Genomic DNA, 16703 nt, shown 5'->3' with positions numbered 1-16703 from the left:
GACTGGGATGAAGGGTCACGTTCCAGCAGGACAATGACCCAAACATACTGCTAAAGCTACACTGGTGTGATTTTAAAGGGGATCATTTAAATGTCTTGAAATGGCCTAATCAAAGCCCAGGCCTCAATCCAATTGAGAATTTGTGGCATAACTTGAAGATTGCTACACCAACGCAACTCATCTAACTTGAAGGAGTTGGAGCAGTTTTGCCTTGAGGAATGGGCAAAAATCCCAGTGGCTAGATGTGCTAAGTTAATACTAATGTATAATACCCCATGAGACTTGACTCTGTAACTGCAGCAAAAGGAGGCTCGACAAAGTATTGCCTTTTTTTTTTGGGGGGGGGGGGGGGGTGCATACCCATGATTTCTGTTTTTTTTTTCATCTTAATTATTGTTTGTGTCACAATAAAAAAATTAAAATAAAACAGTTCTCACCTTTAAAGTGGTAGGCATGGTGTTTAAATCAAATGGTGCTAACCATCCAAAATTCCATTTTAATTCCAGCTTGTAATGCGACAAAACAGGAGAAACACCAAGGGGGATGAATACTTTTACAAGACACTGTATGCTTTTATCACTTTACCATCTCAGTGACTCTTGAATGATGTGTACCCAGGATCCCCCTAGTGTTCTGAAACACCGTGAACATTCCAAACACTTCTAAACGCACTTGGCCAGAACATTCATAGGCAGAGCTTCAACAAGGCACCCTTGTTTTTTTGTTTTTTTTTGCATGCACATATATGTTTGTTTGCTACGAATTGAATATTATAAGATGATTCAGAGAGCTGTGAAGTACGAATTACAACAGATCATTAGACAAATAATTAGGAAAGACGACACATGAAAGGATCTGCACCTCCCCTTTGTCCCTCATGTCATTCTCCACTTTTATTGCACATGGTCTAAGAGAGTCTTGCATCAGCTCCTGTGGGGCAGGAAACGATGTCTGTGCAGAGTTCAGGGTAGAGACAGTCTAAACGAGGAATCGTTCCCTGTTCTGTCTGTTCAAGTAAAATTTCATTAAGTCATGATTTACTCAGTAGCTGAAGTTCGGGAGTTATAAGTAGCTTCTTTTGCATGTTCTGTACTCGTAGGATGATTGCTTCAAGCCTTGCAATATTCTACAGTAATAAAATGTTATTTGTAATCCTCAGAACTGAGTATGAAGAGAGACGTTTTATTTTCCCCCTATAAAACACACTAATGTATAATTGCTGTTTTACACACCGCTGTTATATTTCATGTAGCATTAGTGCACATTATCTTTTATATTATACCAGTTTCACGAGAGAACCTCATACTGTTTCTGACATTCTAACATTTTTGGGATTATAAAACAAAGCAATTTATAAAAGCTATAGGAAATATGAAAAAATGATTTACGAATGGTAAGCCAAGTACTTCGTCTGTAATAATACACTTTTCCCACACTGATATATTACATACATATGTTATTTACCAGCTGGGAGGTCCGTATGGTGAAATACCGTGACCGAGGTCTTGAAAGTACTGAGCGAGGCCGTCTGAGCCGAGGTCAGTATTCAAGGCCGAGGTCACGGTATTTGACCATACGGACCGACCTTAAGCTGGTAAATAATATATATTTTTTTTTTCTTTACCAAATTCTAACAGAAAACGAGAGCGCCCGAAAGGGAAAATAGAGCCAAGGCGAGCCGCCATTTTGAATCCTCATTCACAGCTGTAATGCAAATGGCTTCCTCCTTGGTATACAAGTGCACTTCCATGGCAGGAAAAAAACTACATTTTGCCAGCTATGCAGTCCCCCATTTATACAAATAGGAGTCATTCAGGATTCAGCCATGTCTTTGCTCGGTGTTAGCAAGTTGCAGGTTTTTAGCTTTCTCCTGAAATGTTTTCTTTTATTGCTTCTTCCTCAGGGTAGTAAAACTCACTTTCGCTGTGAACACTGTCGTTATCGCTATCTCATCTCATCTCATTATCTCTAGCCGCTTTATCCTTCTACAGGGTCGCAGGCAAGCTGGAGCCTATCCCAGCTGACTACGGGCGAAAGGCGGGGTACACCCTGGACAAGTCGCCAGGTCATCACAGGGCTGACACATAGACACAGACAACCATTCACACTCACATTCACACCTACGGTCAATTTAGAGTCACCAGTTAACCTAACCTGCATGTCTTTGGACTGTGGGGGAAACCGGAGCACCCGGAGGAAACCCACGCGGACACGGGGAGAACATGCAAACTCCACACAGAAAGGCCCTCGCCGGCCCCGGGGCTCGAACCCAGGACCTTCTTGCTGTGAGGCGACAGCGCTAACCACTACACCACCGTGCCGCCCGTTATCGCTATCCATGCTGTAAAATTAATGCTATTATGCTGAGAAATGCTGGCAAAAATTTATAAGATTTTTGATAAAATCTTATAAATAAATCTTATAAAAAAGATAAATGTTGACAAAAATTGCTACTATGTTTGTTGTTGTGAAAGAGCGAGTCACCAGAGGTCCGTAACTGGGGTCCGTACCGTAGGATATGGACCCCGGTCACCAGCCAATCAGAGCGCAGGATTTGATGAAAACCACACCACGAAAAAAATAAATGTATTTATTACATATTCTCATAGTTAAATGTATAAAATGGTTTTTAAGTTTAAAATGTTTTAACTGAACCGAATAAAGTTTTCATTGTGCAGTGCTATTTTATATTATGCAGTCTAAAATATGTCACTGTTCAACACATCTCTTGTATTATACTTCGGTACTTTGCCAGTCCGTTCTGCAGTTTCTCTCTGCCGGGAGAGAGTCATGTGAGTAAATGTGTCCTCTGACATCCCAGGTTTCTTCTCTAATTGACATTAGACTTCCTTTTCCACCAGGCTGTGACACACATTAGTGTTAATTCATCAGGCACCACGCTGGCCAGTCGCTCTGCTCCCAGCAGAATGAGTGTCAGTACAGTGGTGCTCGTTGGCTAATTTTAGTTTGCTACCTTGTTAGCCCATATTTAAGTATCTTCCCTGAGGCAGTCAGGCTTTATAAGACTCTGCTGCCCCTCAACACCCAAATGATTTTTAGCTGACCACCTGATCAAACATGCACCCTCACCTACAGTTCAGAAGATCATCTGGAGTGTGCTGATGTGCTCTCATATTTTACACAGGTTCCACCTTTGCACATTTCATATGCCTCTATTTATGACTTTATTGCTGGGTTTCAGTCACGTGACTTCTTAGCGCTTTTACCAGAAGTGAAATAGCTGGTGGTCTAAACGGTTGCCATAGTGCAAACAACTAGCGATAATTTATCAGAGTACGCTGGTAATCTAGAAGCCACTGCTGGCTTTAGATATATTCAGAAGATTGCTATGCGCAATGGAATCGACCCCTACAGTCTGGGAAAGAAGGATTTGTCATATGATCTCGAAAACCACCCTTCAGTTGAGTTCTCCGACATCTCGAACTATCTGGTGTTGCAGACATCCTTCTACACCGCAAAACAGATGAAAGCATGGAAGAGTATGGAGGCTTACAACTTGTTTGTACGTGGCTGGGTAAAGGACCTCGCTATCAAGTCGTACAGACGCTTTGTCAACTGAGCTTTGGTAGAGCACCAGCTAAAGTTTTGAATAACTATAATGAGGCGGATGTGACGTCACGTGAAACCCAGCAATACAATTTTTATAGGGTGGCAGCACAGTGGTGCACTGGATAGCATTGCCACCTCGCAGCTCCAGGATCCCCCGTTGGATCCTGAGTTCAGGTTACAGTCTGTGAACAGTTTTGCATGTTTCCACCAGGATCTTCAGTTTCCTCCTTCCTCCCTGAAACATGCAGTAGTTGAATTGGCTATGCTAAATTTCTCTGAAGTGAGAAGGTGTGTATGTGTGAGAGGGGCTCTGCAATGTACTGGCATCCCATTCAGGGTGTACTCCTGATTTAGGCACGGTGTTCCCAGGATAGGCTCCGGATCCGTGACGTCCCTGACCAGGATAAAACGGTTGCTGAAGATGAATGAACAATTTTTTTTTCCCCCACAGTTGTGCTTAGTCAAGTCAAGTTTTTGTGTAGCGCTTTTAACAACAGACATTGTCGCAAAGTAGCTTTACAGAAAATTAAAGACTTTAAACACAAGCTAATTTATCCCTGATGAGCACAGGGAAGAAACCTCGAGAGGAACCAGACTCTAAAGGGAACCCATCCTCATTTGGGTGATAACAGATAGTGTGATTTATAAACAACTCACTTCTATAACTGTGTCCAATAGTCATAAAATAAAACTGTGTAACCAGGAAATTCATTCTAGTTTTAACGTGAAGTCTGTTTTGTTGAAGTTATAAACTGTTCATTGATGGAAACTTGAGTGTAAAACTGTTCATGACAACTGCAGTCCTAGGGTTAGCAAGTTAACTGTAGTCCTCAGACATAAATGCATTACTGTCAGTGTCCAGAGCGTCTTCCAAGTGCAACTTTCGACTGTCCGTATGGGGCCATCCTCCACAGGAGAGATGAGATGAGACTCCAGCCAAAAGTAGAGCATCAGGGTGGATCAGGTAGGCCCAGAGAGCAGAAGAGGTCAGCATCTTACTGGTGTCTCAGGATCGACATGTAACTCGACAAAGAGGGACAGACAGAGGGGCAGACGGGGGGAGAAAACACACAGGTTGTTAGGTATGCCCAATGTCACCTCAAGAGTAGGAACAGTATACATTTTGCGCTGAGTACACGCAGGAACTCCGGCAAGACTAACTATGATCTCTCTAAAAGGGGAGAGCCAGAAGGTAACACAGGCATGAGGACACCCTAAGACATAAAGCAGCCAGCCACTACACCGTCAATAACCCTGAGTGAACGAGTGAGTGGGGGGTGACGGCATCCATACATCCCAGTTTACCAAAACACTATGCCTGAGGACCCTCCAGATCTACTCCCTTACCTAATAAACGCTTAACAAAAGGCTTGACTAAACAGATCTGTTTTCAGCCAAGACTTAAACACTGAGAATGTGTCTGATTCCCGAACACTACTTGGAAGGCTGTTCCATAACTTTGTAAGAAAAGGCTCCCCCCCCCCCCCCCCCCCCCCCCATGTGTAGCCTTTGCTATATGAGGTGCCAGGAGATAGCCTGCACCTTTTGATCGAAGTCGCTGTGGCGGGTCATAAAGGACCAGAAGTTCACTCCGGTACTGTGGTACAAGACCATTCAGTGCTTAGCTTTTGAACGGAGTAATATCCAGTACATTCTCATGCCGTTCCTGTTGACCTGTGTACGTTTTGTAGTGGACTGATAAGCCTGTGTATTTATTATATTGTGCACAATATTTTTTTTTTTTTTTTTCTCACACATTTTATGTAGTGCATTATGTGTTACACCATCCTGGAGAAACACATTTACCTCACCCGCAACGGAGTAAGCGGGGCGAGGTATTGGAATCAGTGCGGTTTGTTTGTGTGTCTGTCTGTTAACAGTCTAGCATCTAGACGGTTGGACCGATTGACTTCAAATTTTCAGGGTAGGTGGGCAATGGTCCATAGATTACCTGATTAAATTTTGGGGGTAATCGGGTCAAGGTGAAGGTCACCGGACGGGCTAGGCGAGGTTTGTTTTGCCTGACAACACTTGTCTTCTACTATATTCATTTTTATTCTATCCACATTCACTGGATATGAGCAATCGCGCGCTCTGATTGGTTACTCTATTACTGGGCTATCAGCTCATATATCGTGAGTAGAAAAAAACAAAATGGCGGAGCGTGTTGCTGAACCAACCGAGGACAAAATAAAAACTCTACTCAAAAACAACCCCCCCCCCCCCCCCCCCCCCCAAAAAAAAAGCAACAAAATATGGAATAAAAGTAAGGACATATCTTTTTTTTTCCCCCCAGTAATTATTATTATCGCATTTTTCACAAATTGCTCCTGTCATTTCGCTGGTTTGTTTACATTCTAAGCAGAAATGATTTTGTCGGACGTTTTGTATCAAGTTTTTATTTATCAAATTTGCAAAAAATAAAAATGCTCTGCTTCTCAAAATCTAGTGAATGTGTATAGAATAAAACAGTTATTCCACTCAATCTCATCGTACATGGCTTACAGCCAATTCAGTGCTACGCGCCTCATTGGCTATCAGCTCATGTACGACTCGATTTCGTTGAATAACTGTTAAATATGTCTGAACTGACAATATAGTCAACTTAACAATAAAGGTGGAGTCGTCGATTTTGAATTTGGAGCACTTTTTTTAAAATATTTGTTTATACATACTAACAGTAATGTGATGTCTTGTTTTCAGAGAGCCAGCTTCTCCCTGGGAATAACTTCACCACTGAATGTAACATCCCGGGAAACTTCATGTGTGGCAATGGCTTGTGTATCCCTGGAAGCTGGCAGTGTGACAATTTCGCAGACTGCTTCGACAAAAGCGACGAGAAGGGTTGCCGTAAGTCACCTGAACCTTTTAATTACAAGCAGAGCTTATGTAAAAGCTTAGCTGGGACACATTCCATGCCAGCAAAGCACTGTGTGAATATACCAGAATAAAGCCCTCGTTATGATTGTTATGCACCAGTAATAACAGCAAGCACAGACTGCCGCAGGCAAAATGTTTGCTTTGATCCTTCTTGGCTTTCCTGTCTTACTCTCGCAAGCGCTTGTTTCTCTTTTCATTACAGATGGAACTGATCATCATTTTATACCTTCTGCATGGTGAGATCTAGGCCCCTTCTGGAAAGCCCCGTCATGTTACCATACACTGTCAGGGGTTTCCCGTATTCCTCCTCTATCTGCTCAATCTGCTCCTTTCAAGAACTGTTTTCAATTTTAGTTTTTAATTAAGCAGCATGCAGGCTATATGATGTTGGAATGCGGTAAAATGGGTCTGAGCCAAACCACCAAACCCCTGCTGGCCCCCAGCACTCATTTACTGAGACTGGGAGACGCCTCTGGAGGGTCTGGTGTGCTGCTGTCGCCTGCAGATCTCCCTCTCTCTCTCTCTCTCTCTCTCTCTCTCTCTCTCTCTCCTTCATTATTGCTGTGTAGAAGCCTGAGGAGTTTGTGCATCTTGCCTGTGTGCTATCACGCTGTATAATGTGGCAGACTGCCCTGTCACTTTAGTGCGCTGACGAAATGTGGAACACAAGGTGCTGCATGTCCCACAGGCACAAAGTAACACCATCTGAGTCGGGTTGTTACACATTCACAGTGTGATAGCCTCATCTAAAATATCACATCTTCGTAACAGACAATCAGACGACGCAAAGGGAAACAAAAAGGTCAAAACTCCGACTTGTTTTTCTTTCTGTGGGATAAGATTCTGAGACGTATGTGTTTTTAAAGTCGCCAAGAAATACCTCCTAATCTTCATTTGACTCCGTATGTTGTATTTTTTTTTTCCTGAAACAGAAAGTCAGAGTGGGCGGCACGGTGGTGTAGTGGTTAGCGCTGTCACCTCGCAGCAAGAAGGTCCGGGTTCGAGCCCTGTGGCTGGCGAGGGCCTTTCTGTGTGGAGTTTGCATGTTCTCCCCGTGTCCGCGTGGGTTTCCTCCGGGTGCTGCGGTTTCCCCCACAGTCCAAAGACATGCAGGTTAGGTTAACTGGTGACTCTAAATTGACCGTAGGTGTGAATGTGAGTGTGAATGGTTGTCTGTGTCTATGTGTCAGCCCTGTGATGACCTGGCGACTTGTCCAGGGTGTACCCCGCCTTTCGCCCGTAGTCAGCTGGGATAGGCTCCAGCTTGCCTGCGACCCTGTAGAACAGGATAAAGCGGCTACAGATAATGAGATGAGATGAGAAAGTCAGAGTGATGTCATGTTGAAATGCTTGACTGACTTAAACAATAGCCAATACCTTTGGAGATACAGGTCACCGCTACATCTAAACAAACCTGACAGTATTTTGTGAACAGTGAAGAGTTTAATGAGAGATTTTTACTGACTTTTACTGATATAGACCAGTCATGGTATTTAAAGGCGAAATCATGTTCTAGCTTTGTCTGAGCATGTGACGTATTCCAGCATTGAACAGCCCCGTCGATAACACACTTCCAAAATTACTGTCTCCTATCTGTGACCTTGTACAATTTCCTCCTCCTCAAAATAAATAAATGGCAAAAAAAAAACAACCCTCCAAGCAATGGTTTGAAAAATGTAGTAAATAGTGTACGGGAAGACCCACAGCAAAAAGTATACAGGTGAACCATGTTCACTGGTAACCAGCTAACTGCTGTAAAGCTACACCTCCCTCTGAGGGTGGGACATGTGATTCTCGAGATTATTTAATTCGGATGGTCATGATCTTCAACTAAAATGATTCATCAAAAGATTTTTGATGCACTATAAAATGAAAACGCCTCCACAACATGTTCTTGTATTCTTTTTTTCCAGATAAAATAATCTACAGTGGTGCTTGAAAGTTTGTGAACCCTTTAGAATTTTCTATATTTCTGCGTAAATATGACCTAATACATCATCAGATTTTCACACAAGTCCTAAAAGTAGATAAAGAGAACCCAGTTAAACAAATGAGGCAAAAAATATTATACTTGGTCATTTATTTATTGAGGAAAATGATCCAGTATTACATATCTGTGAGTAGCAAAAGTATGTGAACCTCTAGGATTAGCAGTTAATTTGAAGGTGAAATTAGAGTCAGGTGTTTTCAATCAATGGGACGACAATCAGGTGTGAGTGGGCACCCTGTTTTATTTAAAGAACAGGGATCTATCAAGGTCTGATCTTCACAACACATGTTTGTGGAAGTGTATCATGGCACGAACAAAGGAGATTTCTGAGGACCTCAGAAAAAGCGTTGTTGATGCTCATCAGGCTGGAAAAGGTTACAAAACCATCTCTAAAGAGTTTGGACTCCACCAATCCACAGTCAGACAGATTGTGTATAAATGGAGGAAATTCAAGACCATTGTTACCCTCCCCAGGAGTGGTCGACCAACAAAGATCACTCCAAGACCAAGGCGTGTAATAGTCGGCGAGGTCACAAAGGACCCCAGGGTAACGTCTAAGCAACTGAAGGCCTCTCTCACATTGGCTAATGTTAATGTTCATGAGTCCACCATCAGGAGGACACTGAACAACAATGGTGTGCATGGCAGGGTTGCAAGGAGAAAGCCACTGCTCTCCAAAAAGAACATTGCTGCTCATCTGCAGTTTGCTAAAGATCACGTGCACAAGCCAGAAGGCTATTGGAAAAATGTTCTGTGGACGGATGAGACCAAAATAGACCTTTTTGGTTTAAATGAGAAGCGTTATGTTTGTAGAAAGGAAAGCACTGCATTCCAGCATAAGAACCTTATCCCATCTGTGAAACATGGTGGTGGTAGTATCATGGTTTGAGCCTGTTTTGCTGCATCTGGGCCAGGACGGCTTGCCATCATTGATGGAACAATGAATTCTGAATTATACCAGCGAATTCTAAAGGAAAATGTCAGGACATCTGTCCATGAACTGAATCTCAAGAGAAGGTGGGTCATGCAGCAAGACAATGACTCTAAGCACACAAGTCGTTCTACCAAAGAATGGTTAAAGAAGAATAAAGTTAATGTTTTGGAATGGCCAAGTCAAAGTCCTGACTTTAATCCAATCGAAATGTTGTGGAAGGACCTGAAGTGAGCAGTTCATGTGAGGAAACCCACCAGCATCCCAGAGTTGAAGCTGTTCTGTACGGAGGAATGGGCTAAAATTCCTCCAAGCCGGTGTGCAGGACTGATCAACAGTTACTGGAAACGTTTAGTTGCAGTTATTGCTGCACAAGGGGGTCACACCAGATACTGAAAGCAAAGGTTCACATACTTTTGCCACTCACAGATATGCAATATTGGATCATTTTCCTCAATAAATAAATGACCAAGTATAATATTTTTGTTTCATTTTGTTTAACTGGGTTCTCTTTATCTACTTTTAGGACTTGTGTGAAAATCTGATGATGTTTTAGGTCATATTTATGCAGAAACATAGAAAATTCTAAAGGGTTCACAAACTTTCAAGCACCACGGTAAGCCCCCCGTCTTTCAAAGGAAAAAAAAAAATCAATATAAGGTTTCATTTTGGGCATCCACATCATCTTATCTGTGGTTATCAAACTTTTTAAAGAGTATTATTTGGGATTGATTTAAAACTGAGTGCAACAGCACCACTAGCGGTCGTGTTTACAAAAACAAAACAAAAAAAACCCCACACAAAATGATATGAAGTGAGGCTGTGGACTAACTGTAACGAGCCCAGTGCTGTAGACAGAAATAATCTCTGCTGTAGGGTCATGCAGAGATTCAGACAGCTGTGTCACATGACTACACAGTGTGACACCCTCCCCCACTTTCAAGCTCCAGTGGGTTAACATAGGCCCTGTCCACACGGCAACGGATTCAGGTGAATCTGATAAAATTGTTTATCGTTTCGGTCTGGTGTCCACACGGCACCGGCGTTTTGGGTGCCCCAAAACGCAATCTTTTGAGAACGGGTTCCAGAGTGGAAAAATCTGGCAACGGCGCCGTTGCGAAGTCGTCTGGATGAGTAGAACGGATTTGTTTACGATGACGTCACAACCACATGACTGTCAGTGCTTCACACCGGGTAGAAGTGTAACAAACTCGATGCGAGTTGTCAACAAATCCTATAACTTGGTTCATGAAACGCGCTTACAAAATATTTTCACTGTGAATATTTATTGTGTAATGGTGCAAAGTGAGAGAGAGAGAGAGTGAGAGAATAGCCCTTAGGGCAGAGTCTTTAGTCCAAACACTGCAGAAGCAGTACCAAACCGCGCACCGCCCGTGCGCTTTCCAAAAACAATCCCGCCAGCAAAAATAGGAAAAAAAAAGGAGCAATCTCACCTCTTCAGATGTTGGTTTAAGTCCGACAATGCATTCCTCAAAAAGGGCGTAGAAGAGCAAAGTAATCCATCAACGTGTAGCATTCAATTTATTCCGGACCATTCAAGAATTCTGGAGGATATCAGAATGTTGGCGTACCGGCTTCCATCTACCCCCATTCATTCCTCTTTCCGCGTCTTTCGTTTTACGCTACTGATTAATAATCAAAACTTTATGTGGCTGATGCTACAGAAGAAGGGGTTTATGCGCATGTGTCCTTACTTCTTCTATTGTTCTGGTGTCTCCGAAGGGACCGTCTTACAGCATCCCTAGAGGTGTGGCATGTGTATTGCATCGTTTTCAGCAAGCGTTGCGTTGCCATATGAACCTGATACTTTACTGATCCGTTGCCCATGTGGACGCGATATTTAAAAAAAAAAATCTCGCTGTCGTGTGGATGTAGCCATAGTCTCACCCATTTTGGTGACGTTTCCATAATATGTCACCATTTGGCATGTTACACACTCAGCCGCGGGTGTAATGAACATGAACAAAGTGGATTATTTACTTTATCAGTATTTTTCCAGTAAAATGTGTTTGGAGGAGAAACTTAAAGTTGATAGACTGAGCACACATTGTCTAATCAGAGTACAAATTCAGCAAAAGGACAGATGACAAAACAGTACGTTGAGTGTTTTTGTGGTTTGAACATAAGTTACAGCTTTTCTGTGCACTGTGTTTGTCATGCAGATGGAACACAGTTACAGTTTGAATGCCAAAATGTTTCTATATAAAGTTTTAAATGATATTTTAGTGATGTATATTATTCACTGTGCCATCATGGGCATGAATGTCATGGTAATTTGGGGCTGTTAATGATTTCCTTGAGCTTTGCTTTTTCCAGGGTGGAATGATTGTACAGCATCCACCTTTAACGACTTCAAAAAACAAGACTCGGGTGCACAAGTTTGAATTTATTTTGGATTTTCTCTAATCCACACAGGGTCAAAGTTATACATACAGGCTCAAATATATACAGTACATACATTCACTTAAATCTGTTAATAAGTGGTGCTGAAGGTTCTACAATGTCTTTTTTTTTAAACTTGCCAAGGGGGCAGCACGGTGGTGTAGTGGTTAGCGCTGTCGCCTCACAGCAAGAAGGTCCTGGGTTCGAGCCCCGGGGCCGGCGAGGGCCTTTCTGTGTGGAGTTTGCATGTTCTCCCCGTGTCCGCGTGGGTTTCCTCTGGGTGCTCCGGTTTCCCCCACAGTCCAAAGACATGCAGGTTAGGTTAACTGGTGACTCTAAATTGACTATAGGTGTGAATGTGAGTGTGAATGGTTGTCTGTGTCTATGTGTCAGCCCTGTGATGACCTGGCGACTTGTTCAGGGTGTACCTCGCCTTTCGCCCATAGTCAGCTGGGATAGGCTCCAGCTTGCCTGCGACCCTGTAGAACAGGATAAAGCGGCTAGAGATAATGAGAATGGGATGAGAACTTGCCAAGGCCTATTAACTTTTCTCGTGAGTGATCATGATTTACTACAACTGGTAGTTTCTCTTTGCCAGCATAAAAAGGATTTGTTTGACAGCACTCATTGGATTGACCAATACTCAGAACCACGGGAAAGTCCAAGGAATTCAATGAAGCTCTAAGAAGGAGAATTTTAGATTTACACAAATTGGGAAGGTCTCTTGGAGCCATTTCTAAACAACTGCAGATTACAAGATCATCAGTTCAAGCAATTGTACGTAAGTAATTTGGACGTGTCACCACTTTGGCAAGGTCTGGAAGAAGACCCAAAATGTCACCCTCAGATGAGAGGAAATTGGTTAGGATGTTCAGGAACAACCCAGGAACCACCAAGGCTCAAGCCTGCCATGAACTGGAAACTGCTGTAACTCCAGCATCACTGTCCACATTGAAGAGAGTTTTACATCACCATGAACTGAGAGGGTGCCGACCAAGAAAGAAGCTCGACTGAAATTTGCAGCTGCCCACATGGACAAGCCAAATGCCTTCTGGAGAAAAGTTTTATAGTCAGACGAGACAAAGATTGATCTATTTGGCCACAATGACGAGGTATATTTGGAGGAGTAACAGTGAGGCTTTCAAACCTAAGAACACTGTACCAACTGTCAAGCATGTTGGTGGTAGCATCATGCTCTGGGGCTGTTTTGTTGCCAGTGGTACTGGTGCATTGCACAAAGTGGATGGAATAATGAAGAAGGAGGACTACCTCCAAAGTCTTCAACTTCACCTCAAATTAACAGCTAGACAGTTGAAACTTGGACACAGTTGGGTGTTCTAACAGGACAATGATCCCAAACATGCATCAAAACTGGTTTTGGAATGGATAAAGCAGGCGAACATTAAGCTTCTGGAATGGCCTTCCCAAAGCCCCGACCTCAACCCTATTGAAAATGTGTGGACGACTATTAAAAGCCGGGTCCGTGCTAGGAAGCCAGCCAATTTAAATGAACTCTACCAATTCTGCCAAGAAGAGTGGTCAGATATCCAGCCAGAATTATGCCAGAAGCTTGTTGATGGCTACCCAAAGTGTCTGGTCGAGGTGCAACTTGCTAAGGGACATTTAACCAAATATTAGTGGGGGGTAATAATTTTGACCCTGTGTGGATTAGAGAAAATCCAAAATAAATCTAAACTTGTGCACTCGATTCTTGTTTTTTTGAAGTCGTTAAAGGTGGATGCTGTACAATCATTCCACCCTGGAAAAAGCAAAGCTCAAGGAAATCATTAACAGACCCAAATTACCATGACATTGTGTTTAATGCGTATGCGTGGTTGTAACAGTAAAAACATTTGTACTCCATACATCTCTTTTTAATACAAACTGATTGATCAAACCTTTATTGTAGCCAAAATCTCTTTTCCCACAGGATACGATGGAATCTTGACTCGCATGCCAATTTGTACAGGATAAATCTTACCTGGCCAGGTGTTTCTACTGGTCATGTGACAGGAGATGCTGTAATATTTTAGTGCTGAACTAAAAATGATGGGAATGCATGCTAATTTAACCAGCATGTTCAGCAGTCAGTGGTAACGGCATTACTTCTGAGTGAGTAGCTTTTCCTTCAGCACCCTTCTTTTACTCGTGTACTTCTTTTACATTTTACCCAGGAAGAAATTATAACTCACATCTTGCCCTGCCCCCGGCTTGTTAAAGACCAGCTTCGCCATGTCTTTATCAGATATTCAGTGCTCTGAACAAATCGTTCTCTTAACTTTTTCCCAGATCATCATAAGAGACTTGTTTCGAGAGATAAGGGAAGTTCCTGGCTGGCCCAGGCTTTATCGAGGCCCTTTACACAGAGAATCTACAATGTCGACACTGGATATTTTTGTATTCCACACTCACTCGTGATTCCACGCAGGCCTGTAAAAGTTTAATGGCTTATTCCAGGGCTTTTTTTCCCCCTTCAGCACGTTTATTGGACTATCAAGGCTCAGATTAAAAGTGTGAAGAAATTTCCCCCCTGCTGTGAAAAACCCAGAAGGTCTTTGCACTTGTTGCTTTCTTCCATCCACAGAGACTTGTGTGCATATTGTATACTGAATGAATGCTCCTACATCCTCTCTTCAGAATGCTTTCCAAAGTAAAGTGTAGTCGAGTCACTAAACTTCAAGTCCGAGTCCAGTCTCAAATCCCCAGTGTTCAAGTTCAAGACATTTAAAAAAAAAATTTCAAGTCAAGTCCGAGAACAAGACTCCAACTGCACCATTTGACGGTGGCTGTTTTAGTGCCATTAACATTAGTTTGCTCCTGAACATGGATGAACAGGTGAATGTGCGTTCTCTTTGTCAGGGAGTGCGAAGTATTCTGTCAGAGATGGCTGGGAGACGGATGTAAGTGCAGAAGGTCTCATCTCATTATCTCTAGCCACTTTATCCTGTTCTACAGGGTCGCAGGCAAGCTGGAGCCTATCCCAGCTGACTACGGGCGAAAGGCGGGGTACACCCCGGACAAGTCGCCAGGTCATCACAGGGCTGACACATAGACACAGACAACCATTCACACTCACATTCACACCTACGGTCAATTTAGAGTGAGACAAAAATATTATACTCTGTCATTTATTTATTAAAGAAAATGATCCAATATTAGGGCGGCACGGTGGTGTAGTGGTTAGCGCTGTCGCCTCACAGCAAGAAGGTCCGGGTTCGAGCCCCGTGGCCGGCGAGGGCCTTTCTGTGTGGAGTTTGCATGTTCTCCCCGTGTCTGCGTGGGTTTCCTCTGGGTGCTCCGGTTTCCCCCACAGTCCAAAGACATGCGGGTTAGGTTAACTGGTGGCTCTAAATTGACCGTAGGTGTGAATGTGAATGGTTGTCTGTGTCTATGTGTCAGCCCTGTGATGACCTGGCGACTTGTCCAGGGTGTACCCCGCCTTTCGCCCGTAGTCAGCTGGGATAGGCTCCAGCTTGCCTGGGACCCTGTAGAACAGGATGATGAGATGAGATCCAATATTGCATATCTGTGAGTGGCAAAAGTATGTGAACCTCTAGGATTAGCAATTAATTTGAAGGTGAAATTAGAGTCAGGTGTTTTCAATCAATGGGATGGCAATCAGGTGTGAGTGGGCACCCTGTTTTATTTAAAGAACAGGGATCTATCAAAGTCTGATCTTCACAACACATGTTTGTGGAAGTGTATCATGGCACGAACAAATGAGATTTCTGAGGACCTCAGAAAAAGCGTTGTTGATGCTCATCAGGCTGGAAAAGGTTACAAAACCATCTGTAAAGAGTTTGGACTCCACCAATCCACAGTCAGACAGATTGTGTACAAATGGAGGAAATTCAAGACCATTGTTACCCTCCCCAGGAGTGGTCGACTAACAAAGATCACTCCAAGACCAAGGCGTGTAATAGTCGGTGAGGTCACAAAGGACCCCAGAGTAACTTCTAAGCGACTGAAGGCCTCTCTCACATTGACTAATGTTCATGAGTCCACCATCAGGAGAACACTGAACAGCAATGGTGTGCATGGCAGGGTTGCAAGGAGAAAGCCACTGCTCTCCAAAAAGAACATTGCTACTCATCTGCAGTTTGCTAAAGATCACGTGGACAAGCCAGAAGGCTGTTGGGAAAAATGTTTTGTGGACGGATGAGACCAAAATAGACCTTTTTGGTTTAAATGAGAAGCGTTCTGTTTGGAGAAAGGAAAACACTGCATTCCAGCATAAGAACTTTATCCCATCTGTGAAACATGGTGGTGGTAGTATCATGGTTTGGGCCTGTTTTGCTGCATCTGGGCCAGGACGACTTGCCATCATTGATGGAACAATGAATTCTGAATTATACCAGCAAATTCTAAAGGAAAATGTCAGGACATCTGTCCATGAACTGAATATCAAGAGAAGGTGGGTCATGCAGCAAGACAACGACCCAAAGCACACAAGTTGTTCTACCAAAGAATGGTTAAAGAAGAATAAAGTTAATATTTTGGAATGGCCAAGTCAAAGTCCTGACCTTAATCCAATTGAAATGTTGTGGAAGGACCTGAAGTGAGCAGTTCATGTGAGGAAACCCACCAACATCCCAGAGTTGAAGCTGTTCTGTACGGAGTAATGGGCTAAAATTCCTCCAAGCCGGTGTGCAGGACTGATCAACAGTTACCAGAAATGTTTAGTTTCAGTTATTGCTGGACAAGGGGGTCACACCAGATGCTGAAAGTAAAGGTTCATATACTTTTGCTACTCACAGATATGTAATATTGGATCGTTTTCCACAATAAATAAATGACCAAGCATCACATTTTTGTCTCATTTGTTTAACTGGGTTCTCTTTTTCTACTTTTAGGACTTGTGTGAAAATCTGATGATGTTTTAGGTCATATTTATGCAGAAATATATTGAAAATTCTAAAGGGTTCACAA

At 43.0% G+C, this 16703-nt stretch overlaps 1 protein-coding gene across 2 annotated transcripts in view; it reads left to right on the top strand.

Moving 5' to 3' along the window:
• The window catches only part of ldlrad3 (low density lipoprotein receptor class A domain containing 3), a 259864-nt gene that overhangs the window by 106914 nt on the left and 136247 nt on the right, over positions 1-16703 (top strand). For both annotated transcript variants that reach the window (XM_060914989.1, XM_060914988.1), the window contains exon 2: positions 6274-6420. In XM_060914989.1, the coding sequence (XP_060770972.1) occupies positions 6274-6420 (147 nt within the window). The remainder of the gene's footprint in view (positions 1-6273; positions 6421-16703) is intronic.

The sequence above is a fragment of the Neoarius graeffei genome, chromosome 2, assembly GCF_027579695.1.
Source record: "Neoarius graeffei isolate fNeoGra1 chromosome 2, fNeoGra1.pri, whole genome shotgun sequence".
Taxonomy (NCBI): domain Eukaryota; kingdom Metazoa; phylum Chordata; class Actinopteri; order Siluriformes; family Ariidae; genus Neoarius; species Neoarius graeffei.
The sequence above is the reverse complement of the archived record's forward strand: the minus strand, read 5'-3'. Positions and strand labels throughout refer to the sequence as shown.